The 27,294-nt window shown below is 30.1% G+C and overlaps 1 protein-coding gene across 1 annotated transcript in view; it reads left to right on the plus strand.

Annotated features, from left to right (window-relative positions):
• The window catches only part of LOC115876834, a 145,792-nt gene that overhangs the window by 21,041 nt on the left and 97,457 nt on the right, over positions 1–27,294 (plus strand). Inside the window, exon 2 of the mRNA XM_030892810.1 lies at positions 6,495–6,574. Within this exon, the coding sequence (XP_030748670.1) occupies positions 6,559–6,574 (16 nt within the window). The 5' untranslated portion in view covers positions 6,495–6,558. The remainder of the gene's footprint in view (positions 1–6,494; positions 6,575–27,294) is intronic.

Raw genomic sequence — 27,294 nt, forward strand, 5'->3', positions numbered from 1 at the left:
AACCGGCCAGGACAAGACGCGAAAAACATTAGACGATCAAATATATTTTTCCAAGGCTCCTTGATTTAAAATTAGTGTTTTTAACACATCCATGGCACTCTAGATTAAATTTTAAAATACGATTGTTGATTGATATGTCATTCTATTCAGGGTGTAGGGTGTCATTTTCTATCGAATAAAGTAGAAAAATACCGAGGGTGCCATTTAAAAATCAAAAGTTGCAGTCATTTCCGGTGAAACAGGAAGTGACCAAAAACAATTGAATACGTCAATCAATCCTAATTTATGTCATATACGAACATACCAAATCTCGTTTTTTTTTATCTGAAAAAATGAAAAAAGTTAAAGGGGTGAGCCACTTTTGAGACGCACCCGGTATAATAGTATTTGTTCATTTTCGGTCAACTCTCTATGGCAATAGTTTATATTAAATAATATGGTAAACAAGATATTTGTATGCGATGGCATTGACATGGTCTGTGTGATGTTAAGGTAACGCAAATAGACGGCTGTTTAATCTAACTAAAGTCCGACTTACACATAAAGTTTTACTTGTCAGTCTTACCTGTTCAATTCAAAACATATGTTAGAGGCCCTGTAGAATTGTACCTTTTAGTAAAATGTTCCCTTGTTTAGATTTTTTTTAATGATTATTATCAAACCAGACTATTGTTACAATTAGCTACTATAGATAAAACCGCAGGTAGAACTTTAACCCGACTTACCTGACAGAAGAAAAAAAACGTTATATGTATATGCAAATATTTGTGTATATGTGACAGGGCTAAGACGTCCAATTTATCTGACAGGTAAAACGTTATGCGTATACGGTGCTTTAATCAATGTAATATTCAACAAACATTGCTAATAGTTCACACTTTGTATGTGATAATTGAAATATGTACTTAATATTGACTATTCAACCGATCAAACTAATCGGTTATATGATTATTCAACCATATTTGAAAATTATTAGTTTGATTTTAAAGGAAGTATATCCGTTTGGTTATTGCCAGCTAATTACTATACACTGATAGAACAAATTCTGTTATTTTACTGAATTTCATTTTGGATGCTTGGATTTTGGTCAAATTTTACTTGTAATGGTAAATGGTTGTTTTTTATTTCTTTTTGGAGGTAAGCGGATATAATTAATGTAAAGCTGCGTTTGTTTGAGCCGTTAAAACTGATATATTATCTTCCATTAAGACAATGTATTCGGAATTTTATTTTACACAGGTTGAACACGACATTACATACGGTTTTTATTACACATTGTTGTTTTTTTCTTGGGTATCCACTCGATACATTGAAGGTAAATGAAAACTGACATAGAAAATGATACTTTGCTTGGTCTAGAAAAAAATATTTCTACAGATATACATAATGCAGCTCGGCTCATACTCGGCTCTTTCAGATCTTAAAGAATAAAAAGTCAGTTGACTGTGATCTAGAAGAAAGATGACACCTCTGAACTGAATTATAAATACATTATTAGTAATTAATATATCATGACTTCGTAATATATTCTGTACTTTATTGCTATGCACTGAAACAGTTAGAACTGTATATATGCCTTGTGATATATTTTTGGAAATAATATTTCTTTAACAATAGGCCATTTGAATAAACCGTTACAATTAGACTAAGACAATTGAATAAAATTTAATGTCTAGAATAAATTTCAACTAATAAGCTTGGTTTTCTCCGTGATGACATGATTAAGGAAATGTATGCGAAGTATTATATTTAGTTTGTACGAATACTGTCGATAATAGGGTAGTTTTTTGGAGCTTTCAGATCATCACATATAAATAATAGGTTTAGAAAGTTCGAAATTTCCTCGCAAATTAGTTTCCCAGGCGGCAGTTTGTTACTCTGAATACAAAATTTAATTACAATTATCTGCTTATTTATGTACTTTGGTAACAGGTAATGCAAATAAAGTACATATTTTTAACAAGCATCGCAATTACATACTTAATGTTATCCTTTTTTATGTTACTCAGTAAATTGATAGCTATTTTACAACTTTGTACAACTGGAAGACATACAGGGTGTCCCAGAAATAAGTGCAAGTATTTCAAGGGGTGATAGATCTGGTCAAAAGAAACATTTTTTCAAATAAGTCCAAACTGAGTTATTTTACTTTAAAAATTAAAAAAAAATGCTTTTTTGCTTAAATTTTGAGAACTACTGGATCTTTTCTGGATTTTCTTTCATGTAAATTTAATCTACTACCTATGTTGCCATATTATCACAAAATTATGTTTTTTAACTAAAAACATTTCCAAAATTTTTTTCAAAAAATTCGAAATTTTCAAAAAAATGTTTCGCAAAAAATACTTCATAGGCGTGTTTCTGAGGCCGAAATGTACTACGAGTTAAAACTGTACTTATTTCTGTATATCCCTGTATATAAGATATTTTAAGCAATATTAGTAATGTTTTCCACACATATTTATCGATGGGTTTGCAATGTTTGCATTAACATGCAATAATATAAACCCAAAATATTCTTGTTATTATTATTTATCCATCAATTATTTCTCGTACACTTATTTCTGTATATCCCTGTATATAAGATATTTTATGTTTAAGCAATATTAGTAATGTTTTCCACACATATTTATCGATCGGTTTGCATTAACATGCAATAATATAAACCTAAAATATTCTTTTTATTATTTATCCATCAATTATTTCTCGTTTTTTTATTTAGTCATTTTTTATTAAATTCCATATAAAATCAGGTGGCTTATTTTGTTTCCAGTTGTTGTGTTTCCATAGGCGTAACCAAGGGGTGGGGAAGATTAAGATATTGATAAAACAAATTCAAGATCGTCTAGGCTTAATTATTAGCCTTATACATAGCTAGCGTCAGGTAATAAAGCAATCTTGTATTAAAAATTCATTTCCGTGGCTTACTCAATTAAATTTAATAATAATATGTTATATATTAGTATACATAACACAATTATTCTATTAGAGTATGAAAATAATAAAATTAATGTAATTTCTGAGGTGTGGAATATTATGAAATTTGTTTCAGCTTATGGTACTTATTAATGAACTGTTGTATTAGATTTTAGTTGGAAAAAATATTCAAATTTCCATATAGTTCAGACTGGATAAATATAATTTGTACTGACAACAAGGCGTTCTGTCTACGTTCCAAACCAGTTGGTTATTATAAATTTGTCAATAATTTAATCCTAATCACTATATAATTAATATAAAACGCGTACCTTCACTTTATAAGTGCTTTTGGGAAACATAATTGATTGCTTACTGTTAATTCCTTATGCAGTTATACAAAAAGAAATTTGTAAGAGTCGTTCATGTGGAAGAGGAACTTGCGAATTTAGGTGCGTATATACGGGGACATATCGATATTCAGTTATCTTTATTTCTGAAGTAAATTTTCTAATTGTCTGAATTGTCTGAATAAAATATTCCGAAGGACATAAAATATCTAGTCATTTTATCACTTAGTCGAGAGTTATTTAACGTAAAGTCTGTAAAATATTGTTAATAAACAATCTATTAATAGAAAAGTTATTTTATGGAATTTATTTTATATTGAAGCATACATGTTTGAAATAATGTCATTTTAATGTCTAGAAACCTCAAACTCTTAAGCTACAGCGCTAATCAGTACATAAAATAATTAACTGATTCAAAATGAAAGCAAGTATTGACAATATGTTTTAAGATATTTAAAAATTTATTATTTTTATTTTACCTTTCTTCGAGAGTTTTTGCTCCGGGCTAATTTTCCATAGTTGACAAGATGCTTATTTCGAACATATTATGACAGGAATTTATTGCAAATTTATGAATTACCTCAAGGCCCAGCAAAATATAAAAAAGCTAAGATATTTTGCATGAAATCTCTTTTTAAAATAAATTTACTATATTCTTAATTAAAGAGCACCTACCATAAAAAAGCATATTCTCATAGTTTGTGTAAAGTTATTAAATTAATGCATTAGAATCAAAGATGGTCAAACACCTGGTATATTGAAATTTGGGCAAATACCCCATATTTTTCGTCCGGTATGTAGGACAAAATATACTCTCAATGGGTATATACCCTACACCTTATGAGTATATACCACGTGTATACCCAAATTTCTTTATTATACCCTATTTCCCTATTATACCCTTAATTGGGTAATTGCCCACCGTCCATCACTAATGAGAATTATTAAAAGTATTTCAAATTCTTTGAAATAAATTTGAGTGGCCCTCGTATAGATTAAATACAGTTTGGTTAATTATTGATCTCCCCCATAGCGTGGATTTAGAGGACATTACATCTAAAATAATAAGTTTTAGGCATTATTATCTCCTCTAAGGAGCTGTAAAGGAAATAAATCACTTTTTTAGTAAATTAATTTAATTTTTAAATCAGTTTCATCATTAAGACTGATTGGCTTCATTTGTCAATGTTCTGTACAAAATATATCGAATAATGCTGTGTAACTCAGTGTAACCGAGTGTACAGGCAATTTAGGACTTTTTTTTAACTAATCAGAGTCAATAGGTCTGTATTTTCAGACTGTAATTTCCTTTTGTTGTCAATCAGTGAACCTTTTCTTTCGACTGCTCCAGCCTCTGGTTATTGAACGAACACACAGTAACGGTATAACAGTTTTATTTTAAGCAAACAAGATTTCTTTGTCTTATTCTAATATTGATAATTAATAAGATTTCGGACGTTGGTCACTACTCACTTGGCAAAACTTGGAGAACCTCGTAGAATAAAATAGAAAATAATAATTTATAATAATTCTATTTCGTAACACATAAAGTGTCACCCATTTCTTGCGGTAGTCATGAATAATTTTCGCCTCCTCTGCAGCAGTTTTAGGGGAACTTTTTATTGCTTTTGAGGCATATCCAAGCACATCGTGGTACGATATTTTTTTAATATGTACACTGTATAAAATTTAAATGATTGGGTGTTTTATTTTGTACTATTTTTAAAATTATAGAAGGAATTAAAACTTTAAAGGAGGTCCTATGTTATTGAGAATGGATATATTACGTTAGAATAGTTGGAATATAAATAATGTTAAGTTAAAAGTTTATTAAGCACAATTTGTTAAGGTAACGGTAAAGAACCATAAACAGAGGTATCTAAAATCGAAAGAGACATAAAATTTATTAGCAGAATATGTAAGATAAACATGTATAGAAACATAAAGACGATTTTTAACTGTCTAACGATACAAGAAGTGTAACCAAATATGTGTTATCAATTTTACGCTCTTACAGCTCTATAAAGGCTGAAAGCGTGGTATAGTTAGTACTGTAGCCTTTTAAAACATACATAAACATAAGGAAGAAATTATATTTACTGTACACTTATTTCTGTTCAAATGTTTTATGCAAATTTGGGAATTTGTAGTAAATTTTGTGCATTTTTATTATAATTAAATATTGGGAAACTGAAATTTTTGGATTTTACAAGAAAATTTTTAAAAGATTCTTGATTATGGTAAGAAACATTGCCTATTCCTAATAATGTACTCGTAAGTCTAAACAAGGTGTCCCAGAAATATGTGCAATTATTTTAAGGGGTCGTAGATCTCGATAAAAGAAACATATTTTCTCTTTATCGTTTTTCAAATAAGTCCAAAATAACGGAGTTATTTTACTTTGAAAGTTTCCAAAAAAAAATATTTTTTTGCTAAAATTTTGAGAACCGCTGGATCTTTTCTAGATTTTCTTTCTTGTAGATTTAATCTACTACCTATGTTGCCATATTATCAAGAAATTAGGTTTTTTAACTACAAACTAAAAAAAATTCAAAAAGTTCCGAATTTTCAATTCTTTTTTTCATGAAAAAACTTCATAGGTGTGTTTCTGGGGTTGAATTATACTACGAGTTAAAATATTTGCACTTATTTCTGGGACACCCCGTATATACGCCAATAATTTCTTCTTCTATAGCTTCAAATTTGTTATAACCAGTAGTCTTGTGAAAACCCCTGTTTTATTAATTATTAAGAATGAAAATAGTTTAAATAACTGTCTAGACGCCGCTGCCGGCCAACATAAAAAATAGATTTTCAACGCTAAAATAAATTTAATTATCTAAGTATCGATAGCCGGAAGGAAAATATGATTTATTGGTTGAGTTTTTCAGTCGGAGCTGTCCATTTTCTATGCCGAACCGGCATAGTTTAAAATATACCCGTTGAAATAACTGACTTTTTTTCTCCATTGAGAATTAATCGACTCTAGGCTCAAATCTGCCTAATAAGGAGGCAGCTTTGCACGGCAATCATGTCTTGTTATAGCATCAAACAAGATTATCATTCACATTTTACCCGCATAATAACTCATCTACATATCTAGGCGTGGAGCATATTAATATCCTCTTATTTTCATAGATATGACACATGATGGGTTTTCACGAACTAAATATGTAGTTCAGAATTATGCAATGACAGGTTTAAATGGTTGCTTTTTTATTGTTTCAGGAAATACTGAAGACTGGAAACTAGGTAAATAAGCAGGAACAAAAAGCCGAGACAGATCAGGATAATGCCAGTCGGAATAAGTAAGTGTTACATTTAGTTTTTCAGCGAACCAACCTACTTATTAAATTTACAGGGTGAGGTAAGGTTCTAAAAGAGCTACACAACTGATTTTAATATTATTATGAATACTAAATATTCTTTTAGAAATAAAACAAAAACAGTTTTATCAATTTGAATAAAAAGAAACTTGAATAACCAGTTTAGCGCCTTCTTCGTTTTAAATTAAATCTAATTAAATGATGAAAAACCGAACTTCATATTCGTTAAAATATCTTATTCTCTCAAAAACTTGTTACAGGACATGAAGGTCGATTTTACGTTGATTTACGTTATATGTTAGTTAATTTACTTAATTGGATGATAAGTAAACTAGATTTCGTTTAAACGAACCAAAAATAAACCAACAAAATATATATGTTTAATGAAATACATACCAATTTAATAAATTTGTTAGTAAGTTGCTAGTTTAAGTATACTGATCTTAATAGAATAGATAGCGTGATTCAGTGTTTATTTCTTTTTCACATAAGGAAATTAACACCTATGTATATAATCACTGAATGGTAAATAAAAAACGGATTCTTCATTGCCACATGTCAACGTGAATGACACAATAATTTATGAATATTAAACATTTGTCCTTATTTTTAGTTCGACATATTCAAAGGCTTTAGAAAAATAGTAATCATAGTCATAAAATTATGAAAATTTCAGCATTTGTAGGAAATTTTATGTAGATTCAGAATATATATTGTTGGAGGCAGATGCCGAATTCGGCCTATGTCCGAAATAATTAGACATATGGCGATTTGTCCATACTAAACTTGCCTTAAAAGATGCGTGCAACTTCGTAGTTATAAATAGTCTTTATATAACTTCCTTGCGGAGGGGGTTAATCTTTTTTTGGTATAATATAACAACAAAAGATTAACACCCTCCGCATAGAAGTTGAAATCAATGCAATGCAATAAAAAAAATCTCTTCCGCGTAACTTTGTGGATATAGGTATGTATATTTAATTATAATCGCCATATGTCTAATTATTTCGGACATAGGCCGAATTCGGCACCTGCTTCCAACATATCCACCTTTAGAAGCTTAGATAGCTGTTTTGTGAGAAAATAAGTTTTTTAGGTTAAAACGTCTCCTAAGAGTCGTAAGTACATTACTGTTCTCGAAAGACTACAATGGCCTATATTTTCTTATTCTACGCCTTTTAATTAGTAAATAACAGCAGTTTTACCAAAATCGGTGACATGACAAAAATCGTCAATTTTCATGACTACATATACATATATGTATGGAAAAAAGTCAAAAAATTCCAGTTTTTGTCTACTTTTTGCACATTTTCAAAGGCTTTAGAAAAATAGTGATCATCGCCATAAAATTATGAAAATTTTAGTACTTGTAGGAAATTTTATGTAGATTCAGAATACATACACCTTTAACGGCTTAGAAAATTTGGTTTACAAGAAACTTAATTCTTTGGACCCCTGTTTTTGAGCTATTTTTGATGGTCATCACGTATTTTGTATTTTGATGGTTCTAACGTACCCTACATCCATTATAGTTCTTCTAAGACTACAATGTCCTATATTTTCTTATCCTATGCCTTTTAGTTAGTAAACTCTAATAATTAGTAAATAAATAAACTAATTAGTAAATAATAGCAGTTTTAACATAATCGGTGACATGACGAAAATCGACAATATTCATGTCACTATTATTTTTTTTTTAAAATTAACAGTTAAAGGGTTTGGTTTGGTTTGATACTTTGAAAAAATCAATTTCAAAAAACCTTTTTAGGCTATTTTTGATTACTTAAACCTTAAAGTTTTAAATACTTAAATACTGTAAGAAAATCAACTTTTCAGACCCTTGTTTTTGAAAAAATTGATTGATGATTGTTTAAAAATTAACCTAAACCAGGTTACCGTATGTCATATCAACGTGTATCATAATTATTCTTAATATAATAGTTTTTTTAATTGACAAAGATGAATGTTCACAAATCTGGGTTTCCACGTTCTTGTAATCGGTTGCTAACAGTCCATCTATCAATTAATATTTTTCCTTGAAGGAAAGCCGCAATTTTGCTGGAATTTTATCGATTACTTTATTGATTTAAGCGCTAATAACGATTATTACCATATTGTTAAGCGCTCGGATCGTTTTCACAAGATTATATTTTACTTAAAGAAAGCTAATATTTCTAAGCAATTTATGATGTGTATTTGATTATATACTGTCAAATCGTGATCGGATATTTTTTCATTTTCGGACCATTTTTCCCGCATCGTCTTGTCTAGCAGTCCATTCGGTTTCTATAGATGACATTTAACAACGTTCGGTAGAAATTACGACATTATTTATATCAAATTAATCTTGTCTTAATAAATTGCGCTTTTGAGCAGCCAAGCCAGCTTAACGGCATAAAATGCGATAGAAATTAGATGGTCGGCAGGTAAATTGACGTTAAATCCAATCATAATTATCCACTATGAATTTGACATTATTCATAATTAAATTTACAATCACCACAGGAAGAGTATATTATTAAATCTTAACGTTGGCTCTTTAATACACCGTATGCCTTTCCTTATAAGTATTGATTTGTGACACTTTCAGATTTCACTGCTCCTTCAAGTGTCATCGTATCAAAACATTTACATCATTTTCTTACAGTAGTTACTGCGCCGCACAAACTTTTTCATACTCAGACTGGCCTAGTACAGGGTGAGTCAACGAGAGATTATCTCATGTGTTTTGAGGTTTACAAAAAAATGTTAAAGTCATAGCAAAAATACTTCAAAAAAGTGTGGCGGATATAACATTTTTTTAAATGCAACACACTATTTTTTTATTTAATTTTTAGATTCTGCCTAAAACTTTTTTAAATATAATATTATATACAGGGTGTCCCAGAAATAAGTGCAAGTATTTTAAGGGGTGGTAGATCTGGTCAAATGAAACATTTTTTCTCTTTACCGTTTGTCAAATAAGCCCAAAATAACCGAGTTATTTTACTTTGAAAATTTCCAAAAAAAAATGATTTTTTGCTAAAATTTTGAGCTGAAAAACCTATGTTGCCATATTATCAAGAAATTATGTTTTTTAACTTAAAACTAAAAAAAAAATTCCAAATTTTCAAATTTTTTTTTTCGCAAAAAATACCTCATAGGCCAAACCAAACACGCCTATGAGGTTTTTTTCGCGAAAAAAAAATTTGAAAATTCGAAATATTTTGAAAAATTTTTTAGTTTTTTGTTAAAAAACATAATTTCTTGATAATATGGCAACATTGGTATTAGATTAAATTCACAAGAAAGAAAATCCAGAAAAGATCCAGTGGTTCCCAAAATTTTAGCAAAAAATCATTTTATTTGGAAATTTTCAAAGTAAAATAACTCCGTTATTTTGGACTTATTTGAAAAACGGCAAAGAGAAAATATATTTGTTTTATCGAGATCTACCACCCCTTAAAATATTTGCACGTATTTCTGGGACACCTTGTATAATTAATAGTTTCTGTAATATTTCAATTTGTTTAAACAAATGTTGGATTTCACTGTGGTAAAAAATTGTCAGTGATGCCATTGTTTCTGAAGTTGGACTACTAAAATTTGGTAGGAGAGTTATAGAGAGATGAAGACCACACTGAAATCTAACATTTGTTTAAACATGAAGACTGAAATATTACAAAATCTATTAATTTTAGGTATATAACATTATAAAAATTTTAAAAATAAAAAATAAAAAATAGGGTTTGCATTAAAAAAAACACGTTATATCCGCCTGACTTTTTTGAAGCACCCTGTATACTCTATAATAATTTTAAAATGTGTATCTTAATCTTCCCTATAACTTTTATATTTAAAATTGTTATGTCAACTTCGAAACAAATGAGATAATGGACTTCTCTAACTCTATCGTTGACTCACTCTGCACCCTGTACATTGTATACAGCGTGTTTTAATAATAAATTGCTACCATATAGCCTCGAAATATTTACCTTTCGAATGTGTCAATTTATTTCTCCGATTTCTGAGAGCAATAAATAGCTTTTGCTTCCAGAAGGTAACAGCTGAATAGCTGGGAAATATCTTAAGCTATGCTAATTCAAACGCATTCGCTGTGTATATTTTCAATTATAAAAACACATGCATACGTTGCTTATATGTATTTGCATGGCCTGTTTTTACATTTCTACTTACACATGCAACTGGCTTACGGTTCTAGGAAATGTGGCATAGTTGACTCTTATTTGATTAATATTAAATTTTAAGTGTGAATTCTAAATAATTATATAAGGAGCTATTTTTCAGCTTTACGTATGCGTACATACACTTCTCACCTATTAATATGGATATTTTAGAAATTTTATGTATGCCATGATTTAGTTACTTAATTTTGAGAGCTAGAATACTATTGTTTTAAAGGAAATTCGAACATCTTGTCATAAAACTCTGAGCAGACAGTAGAAATCACATTAATCGTTTAAAATAATATTGATAACGAACGGTCTGAAACAACTAAAACTACACTTTACATAGATAATATAGAATGATATAGAGGAAGGGGGGTTGATCACCGCGACCTTAAAGATCTATTGTGTCCCCCTTTCTTGAGTTTAACTCATTATACAGTCTATAACTCATTATACATGGGAATTTTCCTGTTGTAGGAGGGAAAGTGTATTTTCCATTCTCCTCTGATATAGTCTGTGAAACGAATAACTTTGAATTTGACAGTTCCCGCGGGCTTTTCTAGTGTTAATTTTATTAGGTTATGCTGCCATGCTGACGCAATGCCGTCACTAATAGAACAGCCTCGGAACGAGATTTATGACGTCACGCTAGTTAGAATAAATAAATATATATCGTAGGCGTACAGCGAAAATCCACAAGTCACATTTTTGGTTGAATTGGATTAAACACACCACTATGGTCCAGTTTTTCACGGTCTTTAACATGAAAAACCCATTAAGTCCAATTTCGGCATCCTTATATTATATTATAAGGATTTTTGGATTATATTCGACACTATTTTTTTCATATGACAGAACACTGATGAAGGCTATAATGTTAGCCGAAACGTTTTTAAACAAAAAATGAAAAACCAAATGAAAACTTAATCAGCGTTTTTCCCGAACCTAAATCCCAAGAAAATCAAAAATTTTAGAACAGTTTTACATATAAAATGACAGCGATTTTTATTTCATAGCCATCGCTGACGCCTTTTTTTCTATGATATTGTATATATGTATCAAACATTGATACTTGCAAAATATGCATAAAAATTTTGTGAATGTAAATTAATACAGCACTATTAGTAGATATTGAATGTTTTTTGTTAAATTAGATCGATTTTCAAACCCCCAAATTTAAAGTATATTTTACATTTTACCCATTATCTTATGTATCTATTCATTATTTGTATATCGTAAAACATTTGCTGCATTTGTATGGTTCATAGTTTATTTTCCAAAGTTATTTATTACTATAAATAGGTATATATATTGTATTTATTAACTGTGTATTATGTATATTTCATGTAAACTATATCATTTTTAAAATACAAACCAAAAATACGAGGAATAATTATGTTTTCCATGTATTCTACAACATATTTATTAATCCGTAGTATCTAACTAGCGTGACGTCATAAATCTCGCTCCGAGGCTGTTCTATTATAGACGCCATTGGTCTGATATTTAGAAATGTCAAAAGCTAATGACATTTTACTTTTGACAATTATGTCATTTCGTGTTGATTTTTGCACGAAGAGGAAAAATTGTCACTTGTTTTATTATTTTCCTTTTCTATTTCACGAAAGTAAAAAGAGGTACCTATCTGATTCGTTCAGGCCAAAGTCCAGGCACTCAATTTAATGAATATCAGTAACTTTTTTGATAGAGGGATTTTATATTTGCCATGTTTGTAAAAAATAACGGTCAAAATTCAAAGTTATTCATTTTATAGACTATAACAGCTGCATCCTCCGAGGAGTGGATATCTACCTCCTACGAGGATATACACCCTTCCACGGTTGAGGTTTAGCTTTCCGTGCCTTTCCCTCAATGCCTCCCTATTTCCTCAATGGATTTGAGGTCTATTCCTATTGTAAGGACCTGACCATGGCCCTCCTCCCTCGAGTTGATGACTCATCACTGGATCAAGTCTGGAGTTCTGCAAAGCCGGTGATACACCGCAAGGGTTAGTCAGTACACTTCTACAGAGCCGCGCATGTAGAAGTAAGGGAGACGAGAATACAATGGGTTGCCCCCCGGTGCCCCAAGGTTGACAAGGGTCACATGGCATCGTTTGATATCGTTATACGTCAATTGAGTATACGTACAATTCCTTGGCCACGACACTACAGCCAGGGACAAGACAATGAGATGCTCCTTAAACCCAGCCAAAGTGCCAGAGGGTATTCCCCCTAGCACCTGTCTAGGAGCTGAAGAGTTAGTAGTTGCCATATTTCCGTACTGGCTAAAATATATATGTCTGTAAACTCTAAAAGATAATATTTTCACGGCACCTGTGTTTTGCTGTACCGACGCATGGTACACCTGTACTTGTTTATTGACTTAAGTCGCTTCCTTGTAAATCTTCAAAAAGAAATCGCCACCATGTATATCAGCATTGCAAAAGCGATTTTCTCTTACTTAATGAAGTTTTGTTCTCTCACAAATCTTAGAACAGCCACTACACGGAGGTTATCGAATGCCTCAATAAAGGCAGTACATGCACATTTTGCACAGGTTGCACCGTTGCAATATAAATAACGCAATAAAATGAAACAGGTACGTGACTTAAACCGGAATAATATCGGATATAAATAAAGAGTATAGTGTGCGTGCGAAGAGCTCAGCTGTATTTTCAGTTATTAATTGCTTGCGTTTCCTTATTGTCTTTCTGATTCCAGTTGATCTTTATTAGTTTGTCTATTATTACAGAGTCCCAGCAATCTCATTCAGAGTCAAATCATAATTGAATGTATTTTTTTCAAATCAAACAAATTTTTATCTGTAAGGAGACATCTGTTTTTATCTGTCGGTACAGCAAAACGTCGCAAGTCAAGTGTTAATGTGAATTAGAATTTTATCTGTTAAATATATTCAAAAAGTGGAGTTATCTATTGAAATAAATTAGAAAATTCAAATTACAAGTTATAAAGTATATTAAGATAGAACGGGTGAGTGAAAATCAGTTGATTCAGACTTCACAAGAAGTAGATTTTGAATATCTCTAAAATACTATCACATAGAAGAATTTAAAGAATTTGCAATATTTAGCAAGCAATCTTACAAGCCATCCCAACGGTGTTGTCAAGTGTCTCAAAATTTACTGCTGTTTATCGATAAAATGACCCAAGAAATTAAATTACGCTCTTGAATAATATTAACGAAAATGTTTGCAATAAGATTGATAACATCAAGACAGACCTAGATAATCTCAGCTCTAAAGTTGATAAGCAGGTTTTTTTCCTACAAAGTAAAATTGAAGTATTAGAAACAGAAAATAAGGAATTAAAGCATTAAGTATACCTTACACAAACACTTTTAAAGAAAAACAATTTGATAATATATGGAATGCCCGAGAGAAATAGTGAACATCTTGTGGAATCCATAATAGATCTCGATATAAAATTTGAAGATAGAAGATTTATCGGAGTGTTTCAGACTTGGAAAAAAATATAACCAAAAATCGACCTATCCTTATAAGCCTAGTGTCTTGTTTAAAAAGACGGAACTCCTTAAAAATAAGGGAAAACTCAGAGGAACAAATATATTTATAGATGAAGATTTAGTAGCAGAAGACAGAGTGAACAAAAAGGTTTTAGTCGAAAAAATTGAAAGAAGCAAAAGCTCAAAACAGAAACGCTAAGCTAAAAGGAAATACGTTAGTAATTGATGGTATTAGTTATACTAGTGGCCATTTTAAAGAAAAGTATCATCAAGAAGCATCCGGATCCAGAACGTTGTCATTTCTCCAAGAAATGAATCCATACAATAATTATCCACAATTGCAGACTGAGGTAGAAAAACTGCAAAGTCAAAAAACTGGAAAATTACTACATCATAATAATATTGGAAATAGCGAAGATCTACCAAGAGAAGATATACCGGGTTCCGAAAGAAAACGTAAGGTGCAAGACATATCTAATATATTTCCTGAAACGAACGTGAAACGAGCACCTCCGTATCGGACGCCCAGCGAATTCCAACAAATCTTAATAAACTATTTTTTTGTGAAACCGTTGTAAAAAGATTAGGATATTTTTAACTATAGATTAAGATTAATATGTTTTTATTATTTTTTTTTTGTTGATAATTATTCTGTGAATTATTTTTTTTGAGTATTATAGAAATGTTAATAAAGATAGCAATAGCAAGTTATAGAAAAATAAGAAAAAATAAGTAGTGGTCAGAATTATATTATGGAAACGATTAACATATTGTATTTTAGTTATATTTTTAGGGTGTATGTATGAATGTAACCTGAATTTGTATTTGTTGATCGCATAGAAAACCTCGCACAAAAAACTTTTAGTTTTTACAGAGGTAAATTTATGTTTATTGTATATTTATTGATACATTGTAATTTATTGAGTATATAAAATAAAGAAACATCATATATATAATATTTATCAAAATTACAGCTACATATATTTAACATCAGTGACATACGGGTCAAACTAATTTTTAAATACACTTGCTACTACAAATCGATAAGGGTTGAAACTTGAAACCAGCTCCTCCTTTTTTACTGTTACACTAACAGAATAATAGTGTAAAAAATCCTTTATATCTAGTACTAACACTGTTAGAACAATTCAACAACTACACTATAATAAATATAGTAATTTATTATTGAAATCCAGGCTAGATGGTATAATAAATTATTAAAGTATGTTTAGTTTAGATCATTTAATGCCTACCTATCTATATAAATCAACAAATAGTTAAGTAATTGAATTACAGTAGTAAACGGTTTATTTCTCTTACAATGAATCGTTTTTTTTTCTAATACTTATCTAGGATATTTCATCACTTGCTAAGTACTGTAAAGAATTTTAACTGGACAGTTGCCATAACCGGACAAACCATGAGTGTCCGTCTGCAAGAGCTTTCACTGTACGTACAACTTGTTTATTAGCTTTTTATTAATCAACTAAGGCATTATTATTTGCCATAAACATTTTCCAATCTTTTCGTTCGTACTATACCCAGCAATCTCGACATTGAAGTTAGTGCTTGACCTTTTTGCCATATATAGCGCCACTGTATTATTTTGCTAACGAATTTTCTGAAAGATACAGATGTTTCTAGACATTTCAATATGTCCCATAATATAAAACATAAAAAAATCGATAGTGAATATGGTATATCAATCCTAATATGATTTATCTCCATAAATCCTGACATTTTTGTCATCTAAACTCGTTATAAACTTTATCATCACAAGAATTTCTGACATTGAACTTTGAATTGACCTATTTAACACATTTTGTATAAAACTATCGATTATAAAATTCTTTACAATCCCACGTGTTCCTGTGTGTTTCTAATTTACAAGTCGTAGTCGCTAGTTAATTGATCATTAGTAAATTAAAATAAAATCATCATTAACGTTTCTCTTAGAATTCTGAAGTTTCCTTTTTTATTTCTAGTTTGACTTGATAGAGAGACTTTTTTTTTAATAGAGAATATTTTTGTTGCGAAATTTATTTATTATATGAAGAGTGTTAACTGTACACTCATATTTTTTTTGAGGAAATTAAATCCCTAACGAACCCATATGTTTTAGCGTATTATTTGCATTTCTGCCTACATTTACAAATCGATATAGTAGTTTGTCCTCATTACCCAACTCGTGTAAACACAGCATTTGCATTAAAATTTTTCTAACCTTCGTTTTTATTTGATAAAAATCCAAAACATTTACATACTTGTACCATATTTCTGGTCATGTGGAAGTCACACGAAAAAATGTACTAACGCACTTTTTTCTTTCTATTTTTTTGCGAGTTCATTTTATATACTTGTACCATATTTCTGGTAATGTGACCAAAGCAGCAAGTACACATACGACCAGAAGTTATACGAAAGACTTACCTTATACAAGGGTTGTCTTTTATATTTTGCATATAGAGGCAGAAAAAAAAAACAGTGGAAAACTTTTAAACACTATTGTTTTCTGACTTCTGACTAAATCTTCTGGGGATTGAAACATTTGACCACGCAGTTCATTCTTAAGTTTTGGAAAAGTGAAATAAGCGTTAGGACTTATGTCGGGACTGTATGGAGGATGATCCAACATCCAACAACTCGATGTTCTCTTGCTTTATTAACTCAATTTTTTTTCGAGCTGTGTGAGAACTTGTATTGTCTTGGTGGAGGATGATTCGTCGTCGAGGGTTGGTTTTTCAAAACTCAGCAATTACTTCCGGCAAACAAATAGATATGTGTTAATCAGCAATAGCAGTTCAATGATCTTGCAGAGGAATTGTTGCTGCATGGCTCCCTTTTGAGACAAATGAAATTTTTGGAACCACTTTCATCACCACTGATAATAATAATACTGTATACATTTTTAGAGTTTCCTGTGTTAAAAAAAGAGTTTTTTGTCACCAATTGACTCTAATTGCTTTTTGTTCTTCCATCAACAGATGCGATATCCAACGGGAAACATTTTTTTTACAGAAGATTTTTGAATTGAGGTCTTTGAAATTCTTCTTGGATCAGCTTACGTACATCATTGACTTTTTCCTGGGGACTGTTGTTGGTGGACCTGTTCTTGGACTGTTGCTAAGACTAATCCGTTCATGTTTTAATTCTCCATACCAATGAGAAATTGTCGACTGATATGATGCTTCATTGCCGAAAATAGAAACCAACTCGTTAAGGCATTCTTGTTGAAATAACTGTCTTCGAAAATTGTAAAAAATTATTGCGCGAAAATTATCTCGGTTTAATTCCATTTTCCAACCCGACTAATTCGACAACTTCAAAAATTCAGTTTAGCTAAACGAAGCGGTCTAAGATTTTGGCGTTAAATTAACTAAAGATGACAGTTAATTTTGACATTTAATATATGTTCTACTATGTTTCTATATGCAAAATTTAAAAGACAACCCTCGTAAACCATTTTTTATCTCAAGCCTGCATTATCTAACGTACTTTTTGTCTTTCCGTATTTCTCAGTTTTTGTTTTAAGGCTGAGGGAACCATTACGGCTTCTTAGGTTGACCATTTACCATGACCATTTTATGAATTTTTATGATATATTGGTGTATTTCTCAGAGCTAGAATATTAATAATTTTAGGAGTGGTCTAACCGTTTGTTTATCATCTTTTTCTCAGTTATTCATATTATACATTTCATCGGTTTTAGTTGAATAACGCTATAAACCGTTAATACCTTTGAACAGTCTTTCTATGCGACTATTTCATAGCGTCCTGATGTTGAACTTTGAAAGTGACCTTTTCGCCAATCGTTATTTTGAACAGCATTACAGTTTTTCTTCGACGCGATCGAAATCAGAGTCTTGAAAAGGTTACTGATAAAAAATTGCGTTACCATTTTCTTGCCGGATAGAAATCCTATCGAGATTAGTCTGTTCTTCAATGTCTTCAATGGATAAAGTGATTTTTACATCTTATTTCCTGTTTCATGAAGAATTGGTTAGGTTAACGAATTTTGTGGAATCTTGTAAAATAAGAAAAAAAAATGGAGCGCTTCATGAATTATATAAAGTCGTAGTGTAACGAAAGCAACACATTCTACAGGATATCGAAATTAAACATATTTTTTTGTGAAATGACAACTTGGCAGGAAAATGCAAATGATAAGTTCTCCTGCTCCCAACATATGTTTTAGCCATTTATAATAATTATTTTCACTTTTGTGTTGTTATCGCCTGTTGTTAATTACCATAGCTCTCGTAGGTGTAAATATGTTTAACATATTATATTATTATTTATGTGGACGTAATATTTTTTACTGTTCTGTTCTTTGTTTATTTGCAGTATCTTGGGAAATTTCTCTAAACAAAGTTGAGCCAAGTATAATTATTTCTCGAAAGAAAACATATTTAACGAGATAAATCCGATAATTGCTAAGTAATTTTAATTAAGTAATAGTAATTGTAGTGATTTAAATAAAGTTTCCACTTTATCTCTCATACTCTTTACATAAGGGAAATTATCTTTTTGTAATCTATACCAATCCTTTAATTCTTTAAGTACAATCAAATATTAAAAACAATTTGATTCGTCAATTTACTATTTTGTCCATGGCTAGTCAAATAAAACAAACATACACCGGAAAAGTCTAGGGATATTACCATTTTATCCAGCCATCGTCAGTAATTTTATTATTTGCATTTCTGATATAATAAAATTAAAATAAACAAATCGTTTACAGGACGTATTGGAAATAAAAATGCGAAATTTATCGAATTTTTCAAATTTACCTTGATTTTTATTGAACTCAAAAAAATACACACATTTTTTTAAATTCTAAACTGCGAATTTAAAAAAAGATAAAACCATTTTTACTTAATAAAGGGTATGGTCTCCTCTACTGTTCATTACAGCCCTACATCGTCTCTCCATGCTCCTGATCAGGTTGTCGATCTCTTCTTGAGGTACAGCCTGCCACGCTGCATTCACGGCCCGAACCAGATCCCTACGAGTTTCACGAGGCATACCCATTCTCAAAATTCTTCTTTGGACCGCGTCCCATACGTGCTCGATGGGGTTGAGGTCAGGAGATTGTGCCGGCCAGGGTAAGATGTTTAATTGATGAGCATTGATAAACTCACTTAGCACTCTGGCTGTATGAGGCCGTGCATTGTCATGCATGAGAATGAAGTTTTTCTTTTCTTTCCAAACCAAACCAAAATCATTGGCATATGGTAACACGACAGGCTCAAGAATTAAATTACGATATGTGATTCCTGTTAGAAACCTTTCAAGAAAAACGAGATCGGTTTTTCGGCCTAACTGGACTCCTCCCCAGACCATAACTGTTCCACCTTGATAAGGGTGCACTTCCTGAACATGATCCAACCGAATAAGATTTCCCGGTTCTCTCCATACCCTAAGCCTTCTCGAATCCGGATGAATTTCAAAGCGTGACTCATCCGTGAAGAGAACATTGGCCCATTGTTCATTCGACCACTGAACATGATCTTGAGCCCACAAATATCGTACGTCTCGATTTCCTCTCGTTAAGGGTTGCGCTCTCCAGGGGCGTCTGCTTCTTAAGTTGACCTCTCTTAATCTATTGCAAACAGTGTCAGGACTAAAGGTTACATTATGTGTTTCCTGGAGAAATAAACTAAGCTCTGGTGCTGTAAAAGTCGGTCGGCATCGAGCATTTAATTTTAAAAAATGGCCTTGCTGAGGGGTAGTAATGCGATGTCGCCTTGTGTGCCTTTCAGCAACATCACCACTTTCACGGTAGCGTGCACTTAATCGCGATATTACACTTTGCGTTGTATTTAATGCTCTAGCTACGTCGATTTGACACATTCCAGCTTCAAGCATACCCATGGTCCTTAGCATTTCGTCTCTGTTAAGATGTCTACGCTCCCTAATGTCGTTTAATACCAAACAGAGTTATTTGAATGAATTCTGGCCAGTTATCATAAAAACATAGCCAGTACAGGTTAAATTCGAATAATTGATGCTAGGTGCTTTTTATACATTTGACAAAAAATGCACCAACACTTCTGCAAATATCCCAAATTTAGAAATAACTAGTGTGACTACTTCGTTTCAATCGAAGTAGAAAGAATCGGCCTACAAATATGTGGTTGTTTATTCAAAACATTTATTTTTAACTTTAATAAAATGATATCCCTAGATTTTTCCGGTGTGTGTATATATAAATATAATATTATGTGATTGGTGTTGCTACAGCCAGCAGGAACAGGCTAGAGCTTGATGTTTTGAATAATTAAATAGATGGACTTAAGGAAAATAACGATGGAACTGTATAAATAGTTTCTATGACGACATTCTTTAATACCACATTATTTTATTAAAAAAATATATATATATTTTACTATACAGTATGTCTCCGGATTGTCTTTACAAGAGGAAACACTTTTTTATTCTTGACATTTTGAGAAAAATGCATGCTTCATAAAAATTTTTGTTTGTTCTAAAATGGTTAATCGCAACCAAATATCCATACCGTTTTCGAGAAAATTTAAAAAAGATTTTAAAATGTAATTTTCCCAATGTCCTAAAACTTAATAGGCGTCTATGGTAATGTAATTTCGATTTCATTCTTTGATAGATCGTTATAATTAATTTTGATTAACGTCATATTTTTTGATATTGGTAAAGTATCACATTTTCCGATAACTATTATCACCCTTTCCCGATTCCCTAGCACTGACTTCCATAAATTTTGTGCTTCATTAACATTTTAAAATAGCAAAAAATGTGACGTTAATTAAAATTCTGTTAATAATAATCTATCAAATATAAATAAATAAATAAATAAATTAAGTAAGTAAGTTTATTTATTTATTTATTTATTTAAATAAATATAATAAATAATTTATTTATTATTTATTATATTTATTTAAAAATAGCAAAAAATGTGACGTTAATTAAAATTCTGTTAATAATAATCTATCAAAGAATGAAAAAGAAATTATATTACCATAGAAGCATTTTGATCTTTAGGAATTATAAAAAATTAAACTATACTTTCATGTTTTTTTTTCTCTAAAACGGTATGGAAATTTGGAAAAGTATAAAGGAGATTAGCCATTTTAGAACAAGGATAGCTTTTATGAAGAATTCATTTTTCTCAAAATGTCAATAATAAAAAAGTTTTTCCTCTTATAAAGACAATCCTGGGACATACTGTATACAATATAACTAATAGTTGAGTTCTTTGTATTACATTTTAAATAATAATGATCTAAAATTTTCCGGAGGTATATAAAATTATATGTGCTTTTGAGTTGGAATATGAATAATTATTTTAATACAGATTTTTTTTTAAATTTGTTAAACTTAATGAATGGTAATTTTATATTTTATATATTAATTAATTATTAAAATTTGTTGGGTACAAAGATAAAAATATTTATCTTTATCTATTATTTTTTAAATTAAATCACCTTCACTTCAAGCGGTTCTCTTTTCATTAGAATGTCTGTAAAGATTAGCATATATTAAACATCTTATTTTTTTACAAGCTACTTTCAATTTCAACGTTATCAGTTACAACAAGCTACAGCAGAATTATATTAATCGCTCTTTTACTAAGGAATCTCATATTTCTAAATGTTTTATCGAGTTTCCAACGTTGAAATGAAGGAAAAAATACAAACGCCTGGTATACAAAGGAGGTGTTTCGAGAGATAAATCACCAAGAATGTTTTTCCTATCTGTATTCTGGAAAAGTAATTATATAACTCCTTTATATCCCCTTATCGCTGAATTTAATCGTGGAATACCTCCCAATTATACTGCTAGATTCCATAATAGATTAATACAATTCTTATTGGTTGTGTTTTTATTGTTTCGTTTCTACGCGAAGTAAATCAATATTGTTCATTTATTGTTGAAAGTGAAGTAAAGGTTGTGAAAAACGAAACTAAATAAGGAATACTTTTCTTTTATTTGAATAAATATCTCTAGATCTAAATTTGGAAAAAATTTCTCTTCTACTCTTTAAGCATGATGCACTTTATAATTAGCAGGTAAAAACCGGCCTAAAGAATAATGAATTATTTTATAAAAATTCAGACTCAATATCAAAATGGTAAGAAATGCTTTCATCTTCAATTCAGTTCTCACTATTGTTTCTTCATACTACAATAATCTTCGTAATGTAGATAATCTTCTAAACTGCTAAACATAATGTTTTAACGCACATAATTTATTTAAACAGAATTGTTTTACAACTTGAAATGGAAATTTCACGACATGCTAATTAAGGTTTTTAAAAGCAAACAAAAATAGACTTGACGTATGTAAAACGTACATATATGTAATGAAACCATTTTCTTCTTGAATGTAAAAGTCAATAAATATAATTTCAGAATATGGGCATCAGTGAATCTTACACACTTTCAAGAGAGATTAGTCAACGGTAAAGGTAGTAACATAGAAGAGAAAAAAATAACGCTATTCTTCTATGCAAATTAAATAATTAACCTTATTTGCAGTAGTCGTTTAAAAAAGAGTTAAAATCGTTTTTTCTTTAAAGTTACCAAAGATTTAAAGCTCTTAAATAATTATGTATTTTAAAAACACATAAGATTTCCTACAAATCTACGTCTTTTTCTAAAACCAATGAAGAAGTGTAAGAAAAAGCCAAAATGGCCCATTTTTAGCTTTTGTCATATCCTGAAAATTGGGGATTTTGGTTAAGTCGCCGATTTTGATAAAATCATTGTTATTTACTAATTAAAAGTTGTAGTATAGGAAAATATAGACCTTGCTGACCTTACAAGTATGGTAATAGATACAGGTTATCTTTTAACAACCAACACAAACTGTTCAAAAACAAGAGTTCGTAAAATTGATTTTCTCCAAAAACAAGAGCATGTGCCACCTTAAATGTTTTACATTTTCTGAAAGTACATAAAATTTGCTATAAACCCAACCAAAAAAAAATTCATGTTTTTATGACTATTTTTACTATGTTTCTAAGGCCTTTGAAAAAAGGAGAAAATAGTAATTTTTTGACTTTTTTCCATACATATAGTCATAAAAATTAGCGATATTCGTCATGTCACCGATTTTGCTAAAAATGCTGTTAATTACTAATTAAAAGGCGTAGAATAAGAAAATATAGGCCACTGTAGTATTACGAGAACAGTAATGAATGTAGGAGACGTTTTAACAATTATCAAAACTAGCTCAAAACAAGGGTCCAAAAAATAATTTTCTCCCAAAACCAAGTTTTCTAAGCCTTTAAAGGTGTATATATTCTGAATCTACATAAAATTTCCTACAAGTGCTGAAATTTTCATAATTTTATGACTATGATTACCAGTAATGAATGTACGAGACGTTTTAACAATTATCAAAAATAACTCAAAACAAGGGTCCAAAAAATTGATTTTCTCACAAAGCCTAGGTACCTAACCATTGAAAGGTGTAAATATTCTGAATCTACATAAAATTTCCTACAAATGCTGAGATTTTAAGAATTTTATGACTGTGTTTACTATTTTTCTACGGCCTTTGAAAATGTGTAAAAAATAGCCAAAAATTATATGCATTTTTTTTAATTTTTCCAAACATATAGTCATGAAAATTGGCAATTTTTGGTTATGTCCTCGATTTTGTTAAAACTGTTGATATTTACTAATTAAAAGGTGTAGAATCAGAAAATATAGGCCATTGTAGTCTTACGAGGACTGTAATAAACTCAAAACAAGGGTCCAAAAAATTGATTTTCTCACAAAGCCTAGGTACCTAACCATATTGAAAGGTGTAAATATTCTGAATCTACATAAAATTTCCTACAAATGCTGAGATTTTAAGAATTTTATGACTGTGTTTACTATTTTTCTACGGCCTTTGAAAATGTGTAAAAAATAGCCAAAAATTATGTGCATTTTTTCGAATTTTTCCAAACATATAGTCATGAAAATTGGCAATTTTTGGTTATGTCGTCGATTTTGTTAAAACTGTTGATATTTACTAATTAAAAGGTGTAGAATCAGAAAATATAGGCCATTGTAGTCTTACGAGGACTGTAATAAACGCACGGGACGTTTTAACCATCACCAAAAATAACTCAAAAACAAGGGTTCAAAAAAAATATTTTCTCACAAAACCGAGGCCCAGCTAAGCCTTCAAACGTGTATATATTCTGAATCTACATAAGCTTTTCTACAAATGCTGAAATTTTAATAATTTTATGACTATGTTTGCTAAGTTTCTAAGGCCTTTGAAAGTGTACAAAAAACGGAAAATTTTTCGATTTTTTTTTCTTATAATTTGTTACAGTTTTGGTCAAGTTAAAGGAGAAGAAAAAGAAACTAAGTGTATGCATAGTATTAACCAAAATAAAAATCGTTTAGAAATAATAGCTTAGTATTTAAAATTTTATGGACACATACAGACACACACACATGGACTTTATATAAAAAATATCGTAAAATAATAAAAATTCACACTTAACGGTATTGGAAAGAACATAAAACGAAACATATGAAGTCGTAACTAAGATCTATGTTCGCAATAAAGAAAATTGATATTACGTTGAAATTTCCTCAGATACAAATGCTAATTAATAAATTATCCCCTCTGGTGTGTATTGAATGTGCGTTGACACACTTCCCAAGATTAAAATGTATATGAACTCCGCAAAATACTGGCTTTTCTTAATTTGTCCTTTTTTTATGAAGATGTGCTTATACTAATTAATGCGTTTTTTACTAAACAATATAGTTTTTAATATTATACGCCTTATTTGCCAGGAAACATATTTATAAAAATATAGAAATACCGTTAATTTCAATCAAATATTAATAGAGGAACGCTAACATGTCAGTAATAAATTTTTCTCTTTGGGTTTATTCTTTCAAAATATTTATATTGCGTGTAGACCATTTATTTAAGTCTCGAGCTGTAGAAACTATATTCATCATGAAAATAACTTTTCAAAGCTATTTCGGATTAGGAGGAAACGTCTAAATTTTTTCTTGTATTTCACGGAAGAACCTAAGTCGTACATTAATCTAGATAGATTTACAAAAAGACTGTTGAGGATTAAGCAGTTATAAAAATAGACGACCTAAAAATGATAACATTACTACCAGCTCAGACAGCACTTTTTGTATCCAACGGAGAGACAATATATTTCAAATTGCATAAAAACAATATCTAATCAATTCTATATAACTATCGATATTTCAGAAAACTCGATAATGCGGTTTCATTCCTACTGTGCATTTTCTTTTAAGTTTAAAATTAGTGCGAGTTCAAATAGACTGCATGTGGCAGAGTTCTCTTTTGGATACGATGAGTAATTTTACCTTACCATAAATATCTTCGTACTTGAACAATTATAAATTGCTCTAACTGGTTTTCTATTAATGTTGAATCATTTACTAATCGATCGAATGAAGTATGTATTAGTTTATATATAGAACAGCATCTCTTCAATACATCTGTGTTCTATGTGGTGATATATTTTGAAATTAAAATAATATTTAATATACATTTTTAAAAATACTGTTATAATAATGAATATTTTAAAATTTATATACAAGATTATTTAAGTGTTTGTAGATACTATATTTTCAGAGTATTCATTTGAAATTAATCTAAAACAAAGGTATAGACATTAAACACAACAGTAGTTCCAAAAATACAGTTTAATATGGACATATCCTTCCGTTTTTCGACGGATGTTCGTCTAAATGGCGTCCTGTTATTTCAAGTTTGGTTCTCTTATTTTGCCATCGCGTTCCTTCAATCTGAAATCCTCACAAGTCCAAAAGACTCAAAACTAAAATTAAAAATGTTCCAAAAATACATCTAGCCCATCTCCACGAATATTTTATCCTATATATACTCCATTCTTGAAAGAAGCACTCATTAAGGCAGTTTGAACAACCTGAGATTATGTTTAATGGTAATAAGTTTCTAATTTTTTTTTATTTGTTTATTAAATATTTTTTTTATTAATATTCTACAGATATTTTCTAGTTTGTTTTAACTATTAGCAAGTTTTTTAAGAATAACAAGACGGATATCGAAAATTTATACTACATTATTAGTAATTATCATAAACAATAAAGGTGATCAATTAGTAATATTTTAACATATGTATTATAATTGAAACGTTTCCTATCCGTCTTGTCAACTGTAATCTCATAAATAATGGATATATTGTGCATGTATATAATATGTATTTGTGCTATTTTCTAAATATGGAAGATGCGTAATAGAACTTCATCTTATATGTTTTGTTGTAAACTCAATAAACGCGCAGCATGGCGTGTTTAGATTTTTGTTATCCCCTTATTGGAGAATAAAATCAGTTCATAGTTATTTGTTTGGAAGAAACAACGTACTTTAACCATTAAAAAAATCTATTTATTTGAGGCAAAATATAAAATTTTAATAACTTTAAGGGCAGTCCCTATTTTCAAATATCTTGTAAATTTAGCTAGAAAATACGATTAGGAAAGGTCTGAAACTCAACTAGTGCTTAAATTTTTTATGAACATCTTCTAAAATTATAATTATGTACCTTTAAAAAATTTCGTTATAGCTGAAATAGCCCCAGCTATGTCCCCACTAGCAAAACCGGTGCGTAAAACTATGCTCGCTACCGTAGTTGGAACTCTGGAATCTAAAAAGTTTTATTAGCTTGAATAATAAATTATAATACAAGTTAGACGTTCTTACTTTTTTATTTTTATTTTTAGAGTTTTCATAAAATTATATTAAAGATAGAAAAATAACAAATTCTTGTGTATTCGCTATTTAAACCCATGTATTTGTTTAGTCTGCTGTTTATGATATTCTCCGATGGTGGCAGCACCGAAGTATATACATTGTATCTATAATCATTCCTTTTTCAATTCTAATCTTTGGATTTAACTGAATGTGTTTAAAATATAAATTCAGTTCAAACGGCCTGAGCGTCATAACTGATGTATGCATCCTGTGACGATTTTATTAATAACTACAAAACAAATTAAGAAATCGGTTTGCGGAGGATCAAATAGT

The sequence above is a fragment of the Sitophilus oryzae genome, unplaced genomic scaffold, assembly GCF_002938485.1.
Source record: "Sitophilus oryzae breed Bouriz unplaced genomic scaffold, Soryzae_2.0 scaffold_1440_pilon_pilon, whole genome shotgun sequence".
Classification (NCBI taxonomy): domain Eukaryota; kingdom Metazoa; phylum Arthropoda; class Insecta; order Coleoptera; family Curculionidae; genus Sitophilus; species Sitophilus oryzae.